At 33.0% G+C, this 20,762-nt stretch overlaps 1 protein-coding gene across 1 annotated transcript; it reads left to right on the top strand.

Moving 5' to 3' along the window:
• Positions 1-14,094: 14,094 nt before the first annotated feature.
• On the top strand, positions 14,095-15,902 carry LOC134238256 (uncharacterized). Its single transcript, XM_062720374.1, has 3 exons — positions 14,095-14,334; positions 15,098-15,334; positions 15,628-15,902. The coding sequence occupies exons 1-3, from the start codon at positions 14,112-14,114 to the stop codon at positions 15,834-15,836; spliced, it is 669 nt and encodes a 222-aa protein (XP_062576358.1). The 5' UTR covers positions 14,095-14,111; the 3' UTR covers positions 15,837-15,902.
• Positions 15,903-20,762: the final 4,860 nt, after the last annotated feature.

Here is a 20,762-nt window from a genome sequence, read left to right as displayed (position 1 = left end):
ACTGTCAAAGAATCTTGGAACTTCATTAATGAAATGTTTACGGTTTATCATCTGTATGAATAACAGCATATAATTAATATCAGCATATTAAAAAAGGCTGAAAAAGGGAGCGACAAACATGATTTTAATTAAGATATTACAACATGAACGTGAACTTTTTGTACGATTATTATACAATTTTTTTTACATTTAGTGACGGATGTGTAAAACATAACACAAAATTCAATAATTTTTTTCTCATCTGTTATGATGTAATCAGTTTCTAATAGAAAGATAAAGATAAAGGTGATAGTAAACCTCATTGGTATATTGTGACGCTATAAAGATAGAAAACGCAATTGTGACGTCAGCTTAAGAAATTTTAATAATATCCTTATTATTTTGGAACTTGTTGACGATAACAATATGCTTATAGGAAAGTTATTCCGATATAATCAATACCCAACTATTTTTTGGCAGTTCAAAGTATTTATATACTCTAAGAAAACGATACCACTTCCTCCTCGAGCGAAATGCTTCAGCCCCAACACCAGCATTCGGGGGCTCGCGAACATTTCTGTTGGAGGCAATCAAATTTGGCGAGCGCTCACGAACATGTTATATACTGTAGTGAACACGGATGTTTATAATTTGAACTCGCGTATGGCACAATCAAATGTGCCACAAAATACTTGATATACTGCAGTGTATAAAAAATTGTTTTATAATTTGATCAACGCGTATGGTTATTTTAATCATTTAATTTCCATAAAATACTTGATTCTGATTGGATAAAAAATTGTTTTGATAACTGCATCAATAAAATTTAGAGTTGCGGGGTCATTTTTCAACGTTGAATATTGAGACCAAAAGTCGTTGAATTTATACCCGGGGTCATTTTTCAACAGCTTGATAGTTTTTTTCTTACACCTGATGACGTCAACATGTTGAGAATTGACCCTGTTGAATATTGACCCCTCCTCAAAGTTTGAACATTTTTTTTTAGCTGGGAAGTTGTTTTACGGGATTTATCATGCAATATCACTTTATTTATATTTCGGTTTCAATTTTTTCCCTTATCAAGAATAATAGAAATAAACATAGAGTATCACCCCATGTATATATGTACAATTTGATCAGTGCCCGATTTCAGTTATCTTCAAGCATGACAACTTTATTTTTGAAAATACTTTCCAAAATCGATGGCATCCATAAATAACTACAAAACAACGAATAGGGCATAAAACAAAAATCTTAAAAATCTGCTGTCTAGAAAGTGAGCCCTATATATATTGATCAGGTGGGTGGAACATCCCATCTAGTCAAATTCAGTATAAAAATAACAAAATCAATTGCCTAAAAATTAGAATGATAGGTTATATTTGTGAAAAAGAGCAATATTATAGCGATTATAGCTTGTAAGTAATGCTGACTTTAAATAAATTGTTGAAATCCCTGTAACAATTAACTTATTTGTCAGTAGCCTGTCTCGGCTTGAAATTTGATCGCTTCCGGACCATAACCTTATGAATGAGATTATTCTTATTCTAAAAAAAAAATCTTATTCTATACAATGTGATTCCTATTTGATTACTCGTTATTTCTATTCCATTATTTATAATTTGTATTCGATAAATTGCTATTCCAATTACAGGAAATGTGATAATATGATTCATATGTCATTAAATTTACATATATTTTTTTCGAAAACACGAGGAAGTGCTTTGGGAGAAAGGCGTCTTTGGAATGTCAAATTCGAAGGCATTACAGAGTACTGTGTTCTTTTATGCATGTATGTTGTTTGTCCTGAGCATAGGGGCTTGTCTTCCGGATTGATAAATGTAAAATATTTTTTTTCAATTTGTATTTACATTAAATTCACTCTAAAAGTTGCTTTAATAAAGATTCTGACACGATCAGGCGAGAAAAATAATGTTTTTAAAAAAATAACTACACCTATATACATAATAGGTGTAGTACTTTTTTAAAACATTATTTTTCTCGCCCGATAGTGTCAGAATCTTTATTAAATCAACTTTTAGACTGTATTAAATGTAGATACAAGTTTAAAATAAATTATTTTACATGTATCAATCCGGAAGACAAGCCCCTATGGTCCTGAGGGGTCACGACGAGCACCACCAGCTGCAATGTGACCAGTTTTCAACTGGAGAGGATCAAAGTGGGACTTACGTCGAGTTCTTTGGTCGTAGCACAAAGACGTACAAAGGAGGACTCAAGGAGCTGGAGATTGCGAACAAAACATTCGTCATTACTGTCAGAATGGTAAGTCGATCTCTCTCTTCTTCAAAACATTTCAGTAAGAATTTCTGGTAATTACTAATCTAAATCTGATAACAGTAGTTTTTGAAAGGTAATTTTTTTCTAAAAACTTCTAATTAAAGACAAGCGGAATATGGCCCAATTCATTAAACAGTACATCGAGGTATTGAGGGGACGAGTAGCATTTTACAGACGGTCTCTTCAGGGATGCCATATTTGTTATACATCGCATGTATCTGAGGAAGGGGGGGGGCGGGGCTGGCAGATTTTGAAAATAAATGCAGTCCTCGAAAAAGTTTAAAATCAATAATCTGATTCGAATTTTTTTTCTAGATCATCCCCCTTTTTTCAGAATCAAATTATCAAAGCCTAAAAAATGATCTATTTTCTATTTGCAAATTGATAAAGGTGATTTTTTTTGTTATATCTTCAATTGCACTAAAGGTCAAGCAGGCACATGCCATTTTACGTTTCCTATTCGATGTCATTAATATTTAAAACAATCGGTTGCTAGTTGCTAATTTTGTCATTCCTATTCTTTTATCTTTTTTATTCGATAATTTTTTGGTTTGTATGCAATAAAGTTGTTGTTCGAAAACATACTAGCATCCATTTCTATTCGAAAAAATACGATTCCTATTTTATAATCTTCTCATCTTATTAAATAATTTTATTTCTATGGTCTCCTATGCGTTGCTTTTTTTTTTTTATTCTTTTTCAATAATTGCCATGATTGCATTCTGGGAAATATAACAAATTAAACTACAATTGGTTGTAAACTCAATTAAATAGGAATGTAAAGTTTAACATTATTATCGGATATGACTCATTTTATCACATAGGTTGACAAAACAAAATTTGAAAATATGGGTATAAGGCACAAGTTTTCTCTCTTCAAGACTTAGAGACTAGATATCAGCATAAATTAAGCTGTGGCTGTTTAATATTAAATGTGTTTCGTTTTATACATCGATGGAGTAATTATATAGGATTTAGTTATTCAGAATACTAATTTAATTATTTGATTATGTCTCGTATCAATTTTTGACAAAGATATCCAATATGTTTTAATATAAAGTACATGTAGATCCTAATTCAAGACTTTAAAGCATTGTTACGTCTAATCAATTACGGAACATTAAAAAATATTGATACAAGTTGTAGTAATTTATTTTTTTCAGAAACATCAAGTCATACTCTGTATTATCTTTAATTGAGAAATCAATTCCCCATTTTCAAAAGTGAGTTATCTCCCCTCAAAATCGGAACTCTTCTACACTAGCCTAACTTCCCATATAGTGATCAACTTACACACTATCTTTAAAAATTTTAAAAGAAGGAAACGGTTTGCATTTTTTTTTTTAGATAATAAATTATTTTATAAAGTGTCTGTTAGCCCCCCCCCACCTTTCTAGAAAGCTATACGAATAAGCCAGGCACGTTGCATCGTCTTTAAAAGTGGGGGGGGGGGTAACCAAAGAAATATTTTTTTTCTTACCTGGAAAAGTTGACAAGCAAAGAAAAACCTTGCCCAAAGTTGAAAAAGCTACTTATTGCAGTACCATTTCCCTGATATAACTTTACCGTAGTGTAAACTGTGTGTGTGTGTGGGGGGGGGGGGGGTGGCAACCTGTCTATCAATCAACATTTTCAATAGAAAAAGTAATATTAGGAAAAAAGTGAGGGTGGGGCTAAACCCCTTGACCCCCCCTCCCAGCGTACAGGTACAGAGAATATGTAAATGGGTTGAACAGTTGAATATAAACCATAGTTGTGACAATTAAAAATTATCAAGTTAGAATTATTAATTGTGAATTCAATAAAATTATGGTACATATATTTTTTCACAGATGTACATGTATTTCAGTTACACGGAGTCTCTCTCTCTCTCTCTCTCTCTCTCTCTCTCTCTCTCTCTCTCTCTCTCTCTCTCTCTCTCTGATATTGGTTTTTACAAACTTTGCAAAAAAAAAACTTATAAAAATAAATACATGTACTTACACTGAAAGGATTTTAAAAAAAAATAGATAACACTTGAGAAAAGAATGTTTTCCGTTAATTAACGAGAAATACGCTAGGAAAGTATTGTATCAATTTCGTGTTTCTGCTATCAATTCTCTTGTCTAAAACAAAATGTGTATTTTACTCGGGAATATACATGTATATATGATTAGATCCTACACTAAAACTTTGATGAAATGCAGCTCAGACTTTATACGACAGATGTAACACGTATTCAGGTCGATGCTATTTTAATTAGTCTTTCTTCGTTACATGAGCACATGAGATAAAATTATTCATTTAGAATTCCATTCAAAGTTTTAATACTATATAGTGAATCAATTATTTTACAAATAAAAAAAAATCTATAAACACGTTTATTTCAAATGAAATGGGCCTTTAATTGTCACCAAATGTGTTCTTGTAAGTAAAAGTTCTCTGTTATGACATACGATCGAGCAAAAACGCAGTTTCTTGGTATCAGTCACGGAAGACGAACTGCTGCTGTATATGCAGCAATTTCAGAGGTAAAACTGTAGATGGACACGTTATCAGTTTTCAAAAAATTCCTAGAGATACAAAGAAAATATGGCTGCAGCAGGCTAGATTAATTCGTAAAAACTGTATAACTAAAAATTAGCTATTTTGCAATAGGCCTATTCGAATATGAATCAGCACCTTATCAGTAATTTGTTTCGTTTTTTTTTTGTAAGGGGTGGGGGTGGGGGGGTGTTACACAGCACCTTATTATAGTGCTACACAGATTAATACAAATCCAGAAAGAGACTATGAGTGGGCAATTAAAAAAAAATACGAATCAGTTAAGATTTCTTTTTATTCACAAACACAATAACATTTTTCCATATGAAAGAGGCATACACCTTGAACATGTTTACATCAAGAACGTCCGCGGAAGTGACTTTATTCATAGCGCATGCGAATTAAACACAGTAAAAGAGTTCCCTTCAGGGGAAATAACTCACCTTTTAAAAATGGGGAATACTATTTGATGTCACTCACTTTAATGAAATTTTCTAAAAGGACTCCTGCAATATAGCATATGATCACAAGAAAAAAAAAATGAAGTCAATTATATGCATTTCAGATTCTATAAATAGCAACTCAAGTCTTTATGGTCTTATTATACTTAATCATGTGATCAAGATTGAGCCAATCAGAGAGCTTAGAATAAAAGGTGATATCACATTATAGTGCTAAATACTAGTAGGTGCTATCATCTATTTGAATAAGTGGTATCACCTATTCGAAAAGGTGATATTACGTATTTGAGTTTCTTACAACAGTCAATAATGAATGCTCACTATAATATATAGATTACCACTGGAACCAAGAAAATTCGGACTACCCAGTTTTATGCGTTTTCTACGTTTTTCTTGTTGTATACATGATATATAAGTGAAATAAATTGATTTGTAAGCAAAAAAAAAAATCACAGCTGTTCGACGGGAAAAGGTGATATCACCCAATCGAAAAGGCGATATCACCAATTCGAATAAGTGATATCACCTTTTCGAATTGGTGATATCACTTTTTCGAATTGGTGATATCACAAATTCAAATCAAATAGGTGATATCATCGATTGGAACAGGTGATATCACTTATTCAAATAGGGGATATTACTTTTTGCAGTAAATACCAAAACGGGGCCTCATACCTATGAATTAAATCACAGTAGTGAAAACCCAATCATAAATATGTGTTTTTATGCTGTTGAATTTTGAACCGGTTTCATGATCAAAATTCCACGACCCGGCTCAGTTTTCAACGGATTAGGGTCTAAATTCAACACCTTTGGTCTCAGTATTCAACGTTGAAAAATGACCCCCGGGTCAATATTCAACCCGGGTCAAAATTCAACGTTACACCTGAACTACTTTGGCTGTCCTTACATGTATATTTCCCGCTTCCAGATAACTTTTTGAAGGAATAATTAAAAACTTTTACTTAAATAGATATTTTCCTGAATTTCGAAACCTGTCCGTTACGTTCCAGACTTATTTCCTTCTTTTGTTTCTTTTTGAATTATCCCCCTTTGCCAAACAAACCAAATCGTCTGCATGACAACAATACAGTTATTGGAAAGAATGAAAGAAATAAGCATATTTATGTTAATTGAATGTCTTTGAGATAGCTGGTTGAATAATAGAACTGCGAAGAAATGTTTTTATGCTACCAAAGCTGAGAAATGCCGTTAATGTGTTAATTCTTAGGAAACAAATCATTTAATGATTGCGAAAAACGACACCCATGGCCATAAACGACGACGGAATATTCTTTTAGCCTAAACTTAAACAGCCGACAACAGACTCTCAGATTTAACAGCATTGACAGGTTGTGATACGCATTTATATGTTCGGTTTGAAATTAAGATGAAAAGGAGCGCAAATGAAATCCAAAATTTCTGTGACCTAGAACTGGATATTAGAATAGCTTCCCTTTACCATGTTTACATTAACGAACTTACCGGGGAAAATATACAAGCAAAATATAATAACACAACAGGTAAGTTTTTTGTATTAAAGAACTGTTAATCATTGTTTGAGAAGGTTGGTAATGACACGACAATATTTGATAACTTTTTGTTTTCGTTAGGCATACAAGTTAGCCCTAGCATTTTGAATTTCAGCAACGTTAACGTATTTGTGATATATTCATACGTACTATTTTTGATGCGTAAATTTCATAGTAAAATGAAAGAAAGTTTCATTTTATTAATTTAAAATCATATTTAAATGATCAGAAATGAATGTTATATTCATTCCTTTGATCAAAGTATCAACGAAAAAAATTGAACGAAAAACGTTTTCATCAATGCGCGCATTGATGACGTTTTCTGTCCAAATTCTTAAGTCAAATAATAAAAATTGTCCGCTGCATCCCTTGTATGTGATAAGTAAGCATATTCTTTCTACTGAGCACACCCAACTTGTGCTCCTTGTCTGGATTAGCCAAACTGAAAAAAATTGTAGACAATTCTAACAATCAGTACTATAAATGTCCTCATAATTCTAATTTGCGCAATGCTGACTTTTAATATCCCTGTTTTATAACTTGTTTGTTAATGTCTTCTTTTGTTAAAACGAAAAAGGAGAAATGCTCTTGGAAAACGTTCGACTGAAAGACATAAACTCCAAATGCAGCTGATAATTAAACAAGAGGCCCAGGGGCCACATCGATCACCTGAGCACATCAGCTACAAAAAGAACAAATCAGATCAGGATTGAAAAGTTAACTGAGGGGGGTGAATTCTAATACTTAATCATGGCTATGCTATACTTTAGAAAAAGATTTGTTTTTGAAATATATTTTAATGTAATGGGATCCTCATGGTGGCCTCACCCTGCCTATGGGGGTTATAATTTGAACAAACTAGAATCTACAGTATCTGAGGATACTTCCATAAAAATATCACTAATCATGGCTTTGCAGTACTTGTGAAGAAAATTTCAAAGATTTTTCCTATATATTCCTATGTAAAAATTGATCAGCCATTGTGGCCCAACCCTACCCCCGGGGGTCATGCTTTGAACAAACCTGAATGTACAAACTACCTGAGGATGACTAAACATGAGTTTCAACTTTCCTGTCCCAATGGTTCATGAGAAGAAGATTTTTAAAGATTTTCCCTTTACATTCCTATGCAAAACTTTGATCGGCCATTGTGGCCCCACCCTACCACCCAGAGGTCATGATTTGAACAAACTTGAATCTACATCACCTGGGGATCACTGAACATGAGTTTTATCTTTCCTGTCCCCATTGATTTTGAGACGAAGATTTTTTAAAAGGTTTTTCTTATATATTCCTATATAAAACTTTGATCGGCCATTTTGGCTCCACCCTTGCCCCGGGGGTCAGGATTTGAACAAATCTGAATGTACACTACCTGAGAATGATTTCACATGAGTTTCAACTTTCCTGGCCCAATGGTTCCTGAGAAGATTTTTTAAAAATGCCCTTAATTTTTAACTAATTCATAATCATCTCCCCTTGGAAGAGGGTGTGGCCCTTCATTCGAATAAACTTGAACCTCCTTTACCTAAGGATACTTTGTAGCAAGTTTGGTTGAAATTGGTCCAGTGGTTCTTGAGAAGAAGATGAAATTGTGAAAAGTTTACAACAACGATGACGACAACAACAGCGACAGATAAGGGACAAATTTTGATCAGAAAAGGTCACTTGAGCCTTCGGCTCAGGTGAGCTAGAAGAAAGACAACGTCGTGTCTTGTATGTTGTATATACATGTATTTGTTACGTAATGTATATTTTTTCCACTTCTGAATTATTGAAGATAGAAGAATGGATAGTTTTGCTTTTCCCCTGTAATCTCTTAATGCGAGATGATTTTAACATCAATATGACACTTTTATTTTTCATTTTTGTTTATTTACCATCCATTCTGACAAAGTATCAAGGTACTCTTTTGTCACGTTTGGTTCATCACCCGGCACAATCTTTCACAGGAATCATAATATTTATGAAATTATGACACCAGTTGAATGATCTGTGTTGTCAGTACAACTTGTTACCGATTATGCCACAAATACCGACACCTTTTGAAACGTATTTTAAAGTACATACACGTAGTTCTATACATTTGAAACAAAACAAAAAAAAATTGAAACACATTTCACAATACTGATATCAGTGACAGGAACCTTGAACAAACAAAATTACAATGTAAAAGGAACTGCTACCAATACATGTTACATAGCAGGTTTGGTTTATCGAACGGAGTCAATAGAAGCCTTTTGATATAACGCACATTATAAAAAATGTTCAAGAAAAGTTTCATTTATATTGAATTTTCAAAGCAAGTGTGGAATTGAAAATTATTGTTTGTTTGCTAGGGTCATTATTTAAATTGTATTTAAAGGAACTTGGGTGTAATTCAACACTGGTAATCCAACTTGTATCCAAAGCTCCTTTTCTTAGGATGAAATTCTTCAAATTTAGTCAGTTTTGAATATTTTTAATATCCCCAACAACCAAATTGAATTTTGAATTAGCATAACTATTTTGGATTCCGAAATTTCATAAAAATCCTGACAAACAAAGATACAGAGCGGGTTTAGGTACATGCTCTTCCAAGCCTTTTTATTTACTCTTCACTATATATAAGATTTAATCAGTAATGAAGGAGAAACTTCAAGAGTACTGTACAACAATTCATTCGAGAAGTGGTGTAAATTAGATGTGAATACTAAAAAAAATTACAAGGGCCTTTTGGAGCATTTGAAATCACAATTTTTACCAAAACCAACATAACAGCAACGGGCTCAGGCGTCCTCCTGGGCAGGAGAGCATAAGTAACTTGTAGTTTTACAAAATATTAAACAATGTAAAAAAAATTACGATCCCACCTTTGCTAAAGCAAGGGGACATTCAATCGCATTTGTTTCTCTGTAACCCTTTATGCAAAAGTAATAAGACAGAATTTACATAAATTTTTCAGGTATTATATCACTTTTATATTCTATAGCGTAAAGTACACAAATCTATCGCTACAAAGGATGTTGGGTATAATGGTATTGAAATTTTAAATACTATACACATCCCAAGTTCCTTTTGACGTGAAAGTTTCATTTGACATATAAATTCTTAACAATTCCAGCGACACATTTGCTTCTCACAATACTAAAAAAATAAAATAGTAATATATCTAATACATAATGTGTATCAAAGTGAAAAAAAAAATCATTTAAATATGAATATCATTATCTAAAGAGCCCCGATTTTTTTTAATTGAAGAGATAAGGAGAAAACAAACAGTATCCAATATCAAAGTCTATAAAACAATACAAAATAGGAGCAGGGCAAATACGAAAAGTTTTCCACTAAAAAGTTTTTAAGCTGTTGATTTTTGGTAAATCTTGTGATTTCAAATTGTCGAAAAGTTCTGTAGAATTTTGGTGTATTCAAACCACTTCTTGAATACTGACAGTATATTGTTGCACAGTACTCTTGAAGTTGATGATTTTTATTATGTATAGAAGCGAAACTTATTTATTGCATTGTTACCGTTCCATAATCCTGATTCATGTAAATGTAAAATAATCAAATCGTAAATATGTACAATGAAAATATACATTATTTAAATTACTTATGAACAAATACAATATTAATATCAATATTCCTGGTTTTCAATATTGCAGATATCAGTTTTCATGTCTTATAATACAATGTATGACTAATCTGTTCCATGATTGAACATTTTACTTAAAAAAACTGAATGGTAATTAACCTAACAACAAAGCTTAATGATAAACGTGATGACCGTCAAATTCCCTACCATATGTAGCACTAGCTCAATACCATTATGGTTTATATTGCTCAGTTGATTCGATACGCAAGTGCAAATTCTTTGTACGAACAATTTCTTAAAGGGGTAAGGTATCTAAAAACAAGCTGATGAAACAAGAATATTAGCAGTCTCATTTAAACTCATCTGTTTGCATTTTCTTGTCGAAGCTGACCTTCTTAGCTAAACAATCTATCATCAAATCAAATGTTCGTAATCGGTTTCATACTAATTGTAATTTTAAGCTTTTCTGTACACTCTGCATAGTCTACAGATTTTTTTTTCAATGTTTCCCGATCATACGTTTGGCACACGGTTGGGGTAACTCCTGCATGGCACCTGATCCCACCTTAGATGTTTTAGGTATCTGCACTCCTCCTGATTTGTATCGTTACAATGGACTTTAAATGAACATAATAAGCATGCAATTTCTACATATTTTATTAAAATAAAACTGGGGGTTATCCATTAAAAATCGTGGAAAAAGCAATTTTCTCGGAAAATAATGGTCGAACTAAGCTGAAATTTTCAGCAAACCTAAGTGCATCTTACTTGTTGTACAAAAATAAAGATTTATAATGCGTGAATATGCACAGGGTAGGGTCCTACGGCACACTTTCAAAAAACCACGGTTTCATGAGAAAATACACGAGTATTTCTTCAAAATAAAAATATCGAATAGATAACATTTGGGGTAAAATTATCCTTTTTAATCTACTATCTTTTGTGTCATCTATTGGAAAATTTCTAGGCATTTGCTAAATTTTTTGGCAGTTTACTGAGCAATCGAAACGTGAAAGTCGTTAACACAACACACGAAAAATAGAGACGTTTGATGACGTTACGGCGCATCGGAGAAAATTGTTAAAATTTTTCACAGGCTATTTATGTTTATATGTATAAGAACGAAAGCATTCGTATAAAAACACAACAATAAATATTTCAATCAATCATGTCTTAACCAAAAAAAAAAAAACAACTTTCAACTAATTCGAAGACTAGGATCTTTGTGTATGATTACATGTTGTTATTCTCGCATTTCCTCTTTAAACAAGATGTGTTCGAAAAACAATGGTGCCCTGTATAGCAGATCAAGGTAAACATATAATAAATATTGATACTAAAAATAGATTGTCATCTGAACCAACTTTTCAGAAGTTAGTACATTGAGTCTGTCTTATAAAAAATCATTAAAAAAATTTAAAGATAAGTACAGTTAACTTTGATGGAAAAAAGTAAAAGAAACTACAGCTTACTTCATACTTCTCAACATTTTTATTACAAACGATATGAGATGTCAGTTTGATGAACATTGAAATTCTATCTCAGGAGCATTGCCGCTGTTTCGTAAAACATCCACACATCATATATCTGACGCTAGTTCGGAATCTGGAATCAAAGAATCCATAAAGAAATGAATTAAAAATATTGTTGATGAAAACTGATCTTGTAACGATCGGCAACAAAGCAGAAGAAAACGGACCAGGCTCAGCGACAAAGCTTCCCTTAATATTAGTCCAAATATTTATAATTAAAAATGGCAGATAACTAAGAATGTATAGTGAGCTGACTGCGAGAGCAGTTCTTGTCACCTTCCGAGATTTTACTTCGGAAGTCCTATTCAATTTAGGCCCTTTGTCCTTGTTTATGGAAATACATTTTCTGATCTGGTTGTCATTTCTGTTTATTACATATATACTATGACAACTTAAAGCCTGGTTTCTAGACTCTTGCAGCTGTCGCCTCTTTTTGTTTTGTTTGAATATACATAATGCAATACGAATATAAATTACAAGAAGCGATATGATGTTGAATGCAAAGCAACACAAAAGGCTTAGATTATGAATCAAGGGCAGCATAGATTCTTTGAATGTATCTTCTGTCCCACAGTCAAAACCTGTAATGTTGTACTTTAAGTGAACGTGGCTAATTCCAGAAATCCAAAAGACGGGTGTTGATACAAAAACTGATATCAGTAGTCCACTGATGCATGACAGTCTCCCAGCATTTACAGTAAACTGGCGATTCTCGTCGATACCTGTCCAGGGAAAGTCCAAATATGGTAAAACTTGACATAATACCAATGACAGTATTCAGGAATCGGAAGGATTTACATAAACCATCCCAATAAAACGTGTACTGAAATACCATCTCAAAGATTTCAAATGGCATGCTTAATGTACACGCAGCGAAATCAATGATTGCTAAAGTTACAATAAAGGTCCGGTACGTGGTCTTCTTAAACCGATTTAAGAAAACAAGAATAATACTTATATTGGACGGTATTCCAATACATATGAGAATTCCAAGATAAATAATTGGTGGAAGTCTTCGGTGGACCTCTGCCATATTTAAATCTTCCAAAGATACACAATCTGGGGAATTCTGACTGTTATTCATAGAGGGATTCTGGAGCTGATAGGATATAACTGCTCTGCAATAAATTATGAAGCCGTGTATTGCCTTTGGTACTGTCCAATAAATATAGATGTTAATCTGCAGTGTCCGCCCAATGAAAAAGGACAAGAGTAGAGCAAACAAATGCAATGGATGGAATGAGATATGAGTAAACAGATACTTCAGTTTTTTTACGAATTGCAAAAACACCCTCCTTTGTTCTAATGTACGTATTGAGTCATCCATCCATTTATCGATGATTGGGAGATGTTTTTTTACACGAAAATTATCATCTACTGATTGATAAACTGTTTATTTATATAACAACTTTGGGAAAACCAGGGTTTTTTAATCTGTGTAGGCCCATCTTACTTCTAGTTTTTTGTACTGATACGGAAATCGAAGATGTAAACAATGAAACATATGGAGACATGTATCTCAGTTGATTAAATACACAAGAGCATGCTCTACGTATGAACAATTTTCAAAACGAGGTAAATTACTGACAAACAAGTGGATGGAACAAGAATAAACAGTCTCGTTTAATGCCATCATTTCGTAAGTTCTATGGTCGAAACAATTACCTTGTCAGCAAATACAATTTATCATTGCGTCAAATGCTGAATGACGTTGTTCATACTTATTGTTAATCCATTATTTATACTCTGAATTGACGACGAATATTTTTACGTATTTTCCCAAAAACACGGCGGGTGTGACCGGTCGGCAGGGGATGCTCACTCCTCCATGGCACCTGATCCCACTTCTGATGTTTTGAAGGTCGTGTTTGCTCTGCTCCTATTTTGTATTGTTTTATGGATTTTTGATCTTGAATACTGTTCTTTATCTCCATCTCTATGCTTCATTGAATTTCTCTCAATTATTCATCATATTAAGCTATAGCGTCCATTAAAATATTTTTGAAGTACATTATTGATCCTAATATTCAAACACATAAATAATTACCTATTTATGTGTTTGAAGACGCCAACCTCCGGTTACTTAGGCAACTACTGGGTATGCTTGATACCGAAATGTAATGACACTTACACTGGCCATGTGAGCAAAAATTTAAGCATGATTCTACAGAGAGGAATTTTGTTTGTACAAGCTATATTTACATTGTTTATGACTGTTGCAACCCAATATAGCTATATTTTGAGAAATAATTCGTTTTACAAAGCTTTAAATTGTTCAGAATTTCGTGTGACTAGTTTGATTCAATGCGTTTCTCTTGCTGCCGAATCAAAGGATGTTTCATTTTTCTTCAATACAAATGACAAAGTCTGTAAATGGCAATGTGTGTTTTTATATAGCTTTGAAAATTTAGAAGAAAGTTGGCGTAGATTTGGTGAGTAAATATCTTAAATGTTCTCTCGCAAGCTATCACTATCTCACTTCTGGTGAGTTTTCTTTGATCGGATACATATTTTATGTAAACGTACAGACGGCGTTTTAGAAATGTATTGGGTAGAATTTGATGTTTGATTTGATTTGATGTAGATCACTTTCATACTGGTAATTTCTTTGAAAGATATCAACAGGATTTCATGTATTTTTTAAATGATCTCAGTTTGTGTTTTAAGAAATCGAGAATATGATATATATGTAGCTTCAGTTTTTGAAACATTTATTTATTAGATTTTTACAAATAAACATTGCCCTGATTTTTTAAAGTCACGTTAAAGCCCGTGAACTTCATAATTAAAAATCTGCCTTCATTTAAGAAATTGTAAAATGGAAAGCGCTGTGAAATGCACAATACAATCAATTGACATGGAACATACCATAAACGCCGTCCTCTCATTGCTACGATGAAGGCCTCTATCAAGAATCAGAATTGAGGATTACTCTAAAATACTTAATATAAACCTTGTAATTAAATTTCTATTGAATGAAAAAAACTTTTTTTGCTCTTCCTCAAAGAGAAGAAAAGGCTATTGTTAGAGAAAAAAGAGAGAATTCGTTACTGAACTAATAATGACATACATTCCACATGAACTAGAGTAGGACAATAAATCTAACACGGGAAATAAGTTTGTTACCGCTACATCTACGACATGCACCCATAGACAAATAATCAGTATTTATAATAATTTTCTTTTTTGTGGTAGAGTTAGAATGGAAGAGAAACTCAGCTTTATTTCAACCATCCATGGCTTCTTCTGTCTATGGAAGCGACCCTAAGAAATGGGGTTCCAGCCTTGCAACGGATGGGAAAATTAAAGGCGGAGTTGCTGATACGGGATTTTTTTCTACAAGCTTTGAAAATTCTCCATGGATACGTGTTGATTTAAAAGACAACCTAATAATTGCCTTTGTACGCGTGTTCAATAGGATGTATAAATTAGGTGAGAGTGCTACTTTGATTATTCTTTTAAAACATGTACGGCTTTGGGTACTATAAACTATTGTAAGACCTTTGTTATTCTACTGATTTGACCACGGAATTTTTTGAATACCTGATCAATACATAGAGCTCAGGGCAGATGTGACCGGTCGACAGGGGATGGCGTCTTCCTCTAGGCACCTAATCCTATCTCTGCAATTTCCTAGGTTCAATGTTCAAGTCCTCTGCATATTTTTGAGTTGTTTATAGATTATTAAGGTCGATCATTTTTGTTATCTTCACTCTTTTTATCAGGGGAGAGGCTCCATGATGTTGCTCTTGAGGTGTCGAGGGGTGAAGGTTACGAGCAGAGAGGATATTTTAGAGGACCAGGGGTTACAAATCAAGTGGTGGACATTCTGTGTGATCCCCCATCTCTTGGGAGATATGTTAGATTGAAGATTATCAATGGAGGGAATAATATTCTGCAAATCGATGAGATGGAAATATACACTCTATTTTAAAAATTCCTTTGTATACTTTCCACTATATTTTATGCATATATTAAAAATAATCTATATGTTATTCAATTTAATGGCAGATGTATCTGTAAAACAAATAAATTTGAAGTCAATTTTGTCAAATTTTTGTAGCATTTTCTGATTCCTCAAATCTCAATTACAAGAAAGACGGCTCATTGATACAATAAATTAATAAATTCTTCAGAATGATATAATTTAAGCTCTAACACAACATTTAGTTAGATAAAAGATTTACTCCTCACTAAAATATTAACAGTAGTGAAAAAGAAACTTTAGAAGTACTGCGCAACAATATCTTCAGAAGTGGTGTGGGTACTTAAAAATTCCAAGGAACTTTTCAAATATTTGAAGTCACAAACTTTTACCAAAATCAACAGCATTAAAACGTATGATTTTTCAACTTAATATACTATTATTCCCCAAAATAAATAAAAAAAAGCCCAGGCTTATCAACTTTCTACACAACCATACCCAACGATAAATTTAAGTCCAGGCTTTTTGATATCAGCTGCTTTTTCAATAAAAATGGAACTCTTTAATTCACTTACCTTGACATTGGGCATTTGCAAAATTAGTTTGTTACAATATTCTGATTGTACACACAAGTACTTTGAAGTTGACATCGAAAAGATGCTTGAGTTTCTGATTGAAAATATCTATGTTGTTTTTGGAGACCAGGTCTTCCAACAAATATTGGAAATTCTATGGGTACCAATTGCACTCCGTTACTAGCAGACCTATTTTCGTATTCATATGAAGCATAATTTGTGCAAAATCTTTTGCATGAAAAGAAAAAAAAAACACTTGTTGTGGCTTTCAACTTGACATTTAGATATATCGACTACGTACTGTCAATTAACAATAGTAATTTTCATTCCTATGTCTATACGATATATCACGGTGAGCTTAAGATAAAAGATACAAAGATACCACAGAGTCTGACACATGTTTCACATTTGGATATTTTACTTGAAAAAGTCGTTAATGGTAATCTAACAACGAAGCTCTATGATAAACGTGATGACTTTAACTTTTCTATCGCCAACTTCCCTTACCTATACCTTCATCACCTGCCTACGGAGTTTATATATTTCTGATGATTCGATGCGCAAGAGCATGCACTACGTATGAGCAATATCTAAAATGAGATTAATTACTGACAACAATTTGATGAAACAAGAATTCAGCTGTCTCGTTTAAAGTCATCATTTCGTAAGTTCTGTGGTCGATATAATGACCTTGTCAGCAAAAACAATTTATCAGTGAGTCAAATGCTGACTGACGTTTTTCATACTAATCGTTAGTCTATTATTTATACAATGAACTGATGACGGATTTTTTCATTATTTCCCGATCATGACAATGAGCACACGGCAGGTGGGACCTGTCGGCAGGGGATACTTACTCCTCCATGGCACCTGATCCCACCTCCGATGTTTGCTCTGCTCCTATTTTGTATTGTTAAAAGGACTTTTGATCTTGAATATTGTTCGTTATCTCCATATGTTTCACGTACAAACAGACAGACGACAGATAAAAATTAAGATCAGAAAAGCTCACTTGAGCACTCTGCTCAGGTGAGCTAAACACTACCGACTAAGAAGTAATCGGGAAAGCCTGTATGACTCGGGTAATTTTTAGATATTTTAGAGCCCATGAAATTGGAACAAGTAGTATCATAGTAAGTTTTATAAAACAAAGCATCAAACTGACTATCATTCAAATAACATCAAAACAATACCTAATTACTCTGTCAGAAGGCAAGAAATTTAACTTGGTACTAAAATTTAGAAATATATCAGGCCAGAGTTTGTTCCAAAACAAATCATTAGGAAATATATAATACCAAGTACGTAATTAAGGAAATTTTAAAAGCCTAAAATATCAGAATGAATCTATCAAAACAAATTAAGTATCATTTATGCAACACATCAACCAGAATCGGGACAAAAGCAAAAAAAAAAAAAGAAACATTGAGTAATAAAATGGCAATGTAACATATACTGCAGGACAAAATACCAAGAGACGAATACGAATACGCTTTTTCTCTTATGAATTTCTTATTGACAGCTTGCAACAGACAATCAATAATGAAAGTTGATGATAATAAATTTGATTGCATCTTTTCATTAAAAATTCCAAAACGCCGTCCCTATAATCCTTTTTTCTTTGTTTTAATCGACGGCTATAGATAATTATCTATTTTATCTCAAGATACCAGAGTTAATTTTCAATACAGACGAATATTTGATGATTAAAAATTTACATAAGTTTAATCTACCTGCTCATTTTTATTCTGTCAATAAAAGAATTCCCATAAAGATTAACCATAGTATTAACAGTACTATAGTGTATAAAACTTCCATAAACAGCAGGAAAATTCCACATGGTAGCTATGACGATGACATGGTGTCGGAAATCTTTCACGTCTACTGTATATTATTAGCTAGGCTTCCTGTCAGTTTGAGTCTATATACTTGTAATCAATACCCAACTAATATCGTATAGCGTTCAAAGGATTTTTACAGGGTAGGGAATGTCCATTCCTCAGTGGCACCTGATCTCTCTTTTGATGCTTAGGAGGTCTTTGTTTGCTCTGAACTTGCTTGATTTGTTTTGATTAAATGAACTTGACTTTTGGGCTTGAAAACTGTTCGTCTGTTCTATATATTTCATTTCATGTGATTATTCTTTTCAAAAATCATTTCACAAATGTTATTTCTTATATTAATCAAATGCTTTAATTACATTATGAAATTAAATTCTTTGCAAAATGGCCGTTCCATTTGAAGAAATCTAAAATAAAAATATGGTACATTCATAGTTGACTTGCGGTCTGCACATTGTCTTTGCTCTGCTTTGATTGCTAGAATGTTGTTTTATATCCCATTCGCGAATCTTGCACTCATACATAAAGACACTATATACCGCTGAAAAGCTTCAAATTTTGACCTTTACTCGGCACTCAGGGTCATTGATCAGTGAGATATTTTTTGTCTTTTCAATGCCTGTCCTGACATAGAACCTCCGTCTGTAAGATGTGTCAAATCAAAAAGAAAAATAGAATATGCACAATGGCACTATACTAGTATATAACAAAGATTCTGTGAAAGTCTAATTAAATTTCATTCAGTGGTATGAGAAGAGTTGCAGACAAGATATAGATAACCAAAACCGTAACAGACAGACGGACGGACATACCAATTACCGATACTTTTCAAGCGGGGGGGGGGGGGGTGAAACAGATATGTCCGAATCTGGTATCTTTACCTCAAGCTCACCGGCATGTCGTATCGACATAAGAATGGAAATAACCATTGAAAATTGACAACATGTTGGCGATATATCTAAATGTCGAGTTGAAGGCCAAGTGTTTTTTTCTTTTCATGCATAAGATTTTGCAAAAATTCTGCTTCATATGAATACAAAAAATGTTGCTAATAACCCTGCGCAGTTGGTATCCATGGGAATTCCAACAAATTGTTGGAAGACCTGGTCTCCAAAAACGACATAGATATTGTCGATCAGAAACTTGAGTATATTTTTGATGTCAACTTCTCTTATGTGTATCATCAGAAAGTTTTTAACAAAATAATTTTGCAGATGACAATGACAAGCTAAGTAAATTTACGAGTTCCATTTTAATTGAAAAAGCAGCTATCATTGATATTAAAAGCGTAAAAGTTTTTAAGCTGTTGATTTTGGTAAAATCTCAACTTCTCTTATGTGAATCATCAGAAAGTTTTTAACAAAATAATTTTACAGATGACAATGACAAGTACGAGTTCCATTTTAATTGAAAAAGCAGCTATCATTGATATTAAAAGCGTAAATTTTAATTTATCGCGGGGAATGGTTATGTATAAAGTTGAAAAGTCGTAAGTTTTTAAGCTGTTGATTTTGGTAAAATCTTGTGATATTTAATTTTTCAAAAGTTCCTTGAAAATTTTAAGGATCCAAATCTGATTTACACGACTTGTCGACAATATTGTTACACAGAACTCTTAAAGTTTGTCCTTCACTACTGTTAATAGCTTATTGAGAAGTAAGGAAAAAGGTTTGTTGAGCATTTACTGGAACCCGCTATGTATCTTTGTTTTAAGGATTTTTATGAAGTTTTGGAATCCAGTATAGATATGGTAATTCAAATTCACTTTGGTTGTTTGGGATATTAAAAATATTCAAAACTGACATATGATTTTAAACAATTTCTTCCTTAGAAAGGGAACTATGAGTATAAGTTAGATTACCACTTGTAGAATTAACTCCACGTTCTTCTAAAATATAATTTATATAATGAGCCTTCTTGAATACAGAAGGATAGATAGTTTTCATATTGCCCCTCAATCTTTTAATGCGCGATTGTAACACAAATAAGATACATTTAATCCATTCTGACAAAGTGTCAACGTCTTCTATTTCACATCAGGCCGAATGCCTGGCGTCACCATATGCCGGCGAAGGGCTTCAAATTTTGACCTTTATTCCGCACTTAGAGCCTTAAAGCAGTGACAGATCTTTATCATGCCAACGTCTGTCGTGACAAAGGGCTTAGGTTTTTCATGTTTCATCCGAAGGACCCCCAACTTTCATTTTCAAAGGGCCGAGCGCATGTCGAAGAAACGGTTGATACCAATTTTATATTGACCTAAGACAACCTTGGTCGAGATTCGAACTCACAGCCTCCCGATCACGGTATATATTATAGAAAAACTTATTAACACTTGCAATTAATATACTATCATAAGGAATAAAAATTCATGATAATAACTTTGACTGAAGGTTTTTAAATCTGGAATTCCGAAATCCGATCCATATCAAATATTCATCTTTCTCCGATTGACTGCTTTTTACTAAAACGCTTTATCACTCTTTCCTTAAAGCAACACAATTGACTTTTAAGGTAAA

This window comes from Saccostrea cucullata, unplaced genomic scaffold (assembly GCF_032062105.1).
Source record: "Saccostrea cucullata isolate Sc308-1 unplaced genomic scaffold, CSIRO_AGI_Scuc_v1 ctg1059, whole genome shotgun sequence".
NCBI classification, from domain to species: domain Eukaryota; kingdom Metazoa; phylum Mollusca; class Bivalvia; order Ostreida; family Ostreidae; genus Saccostrea; species Saccostrea cuccullata.
This window is presented reverse-complemented; position numbering and strand designations above follow the sequence as displayed.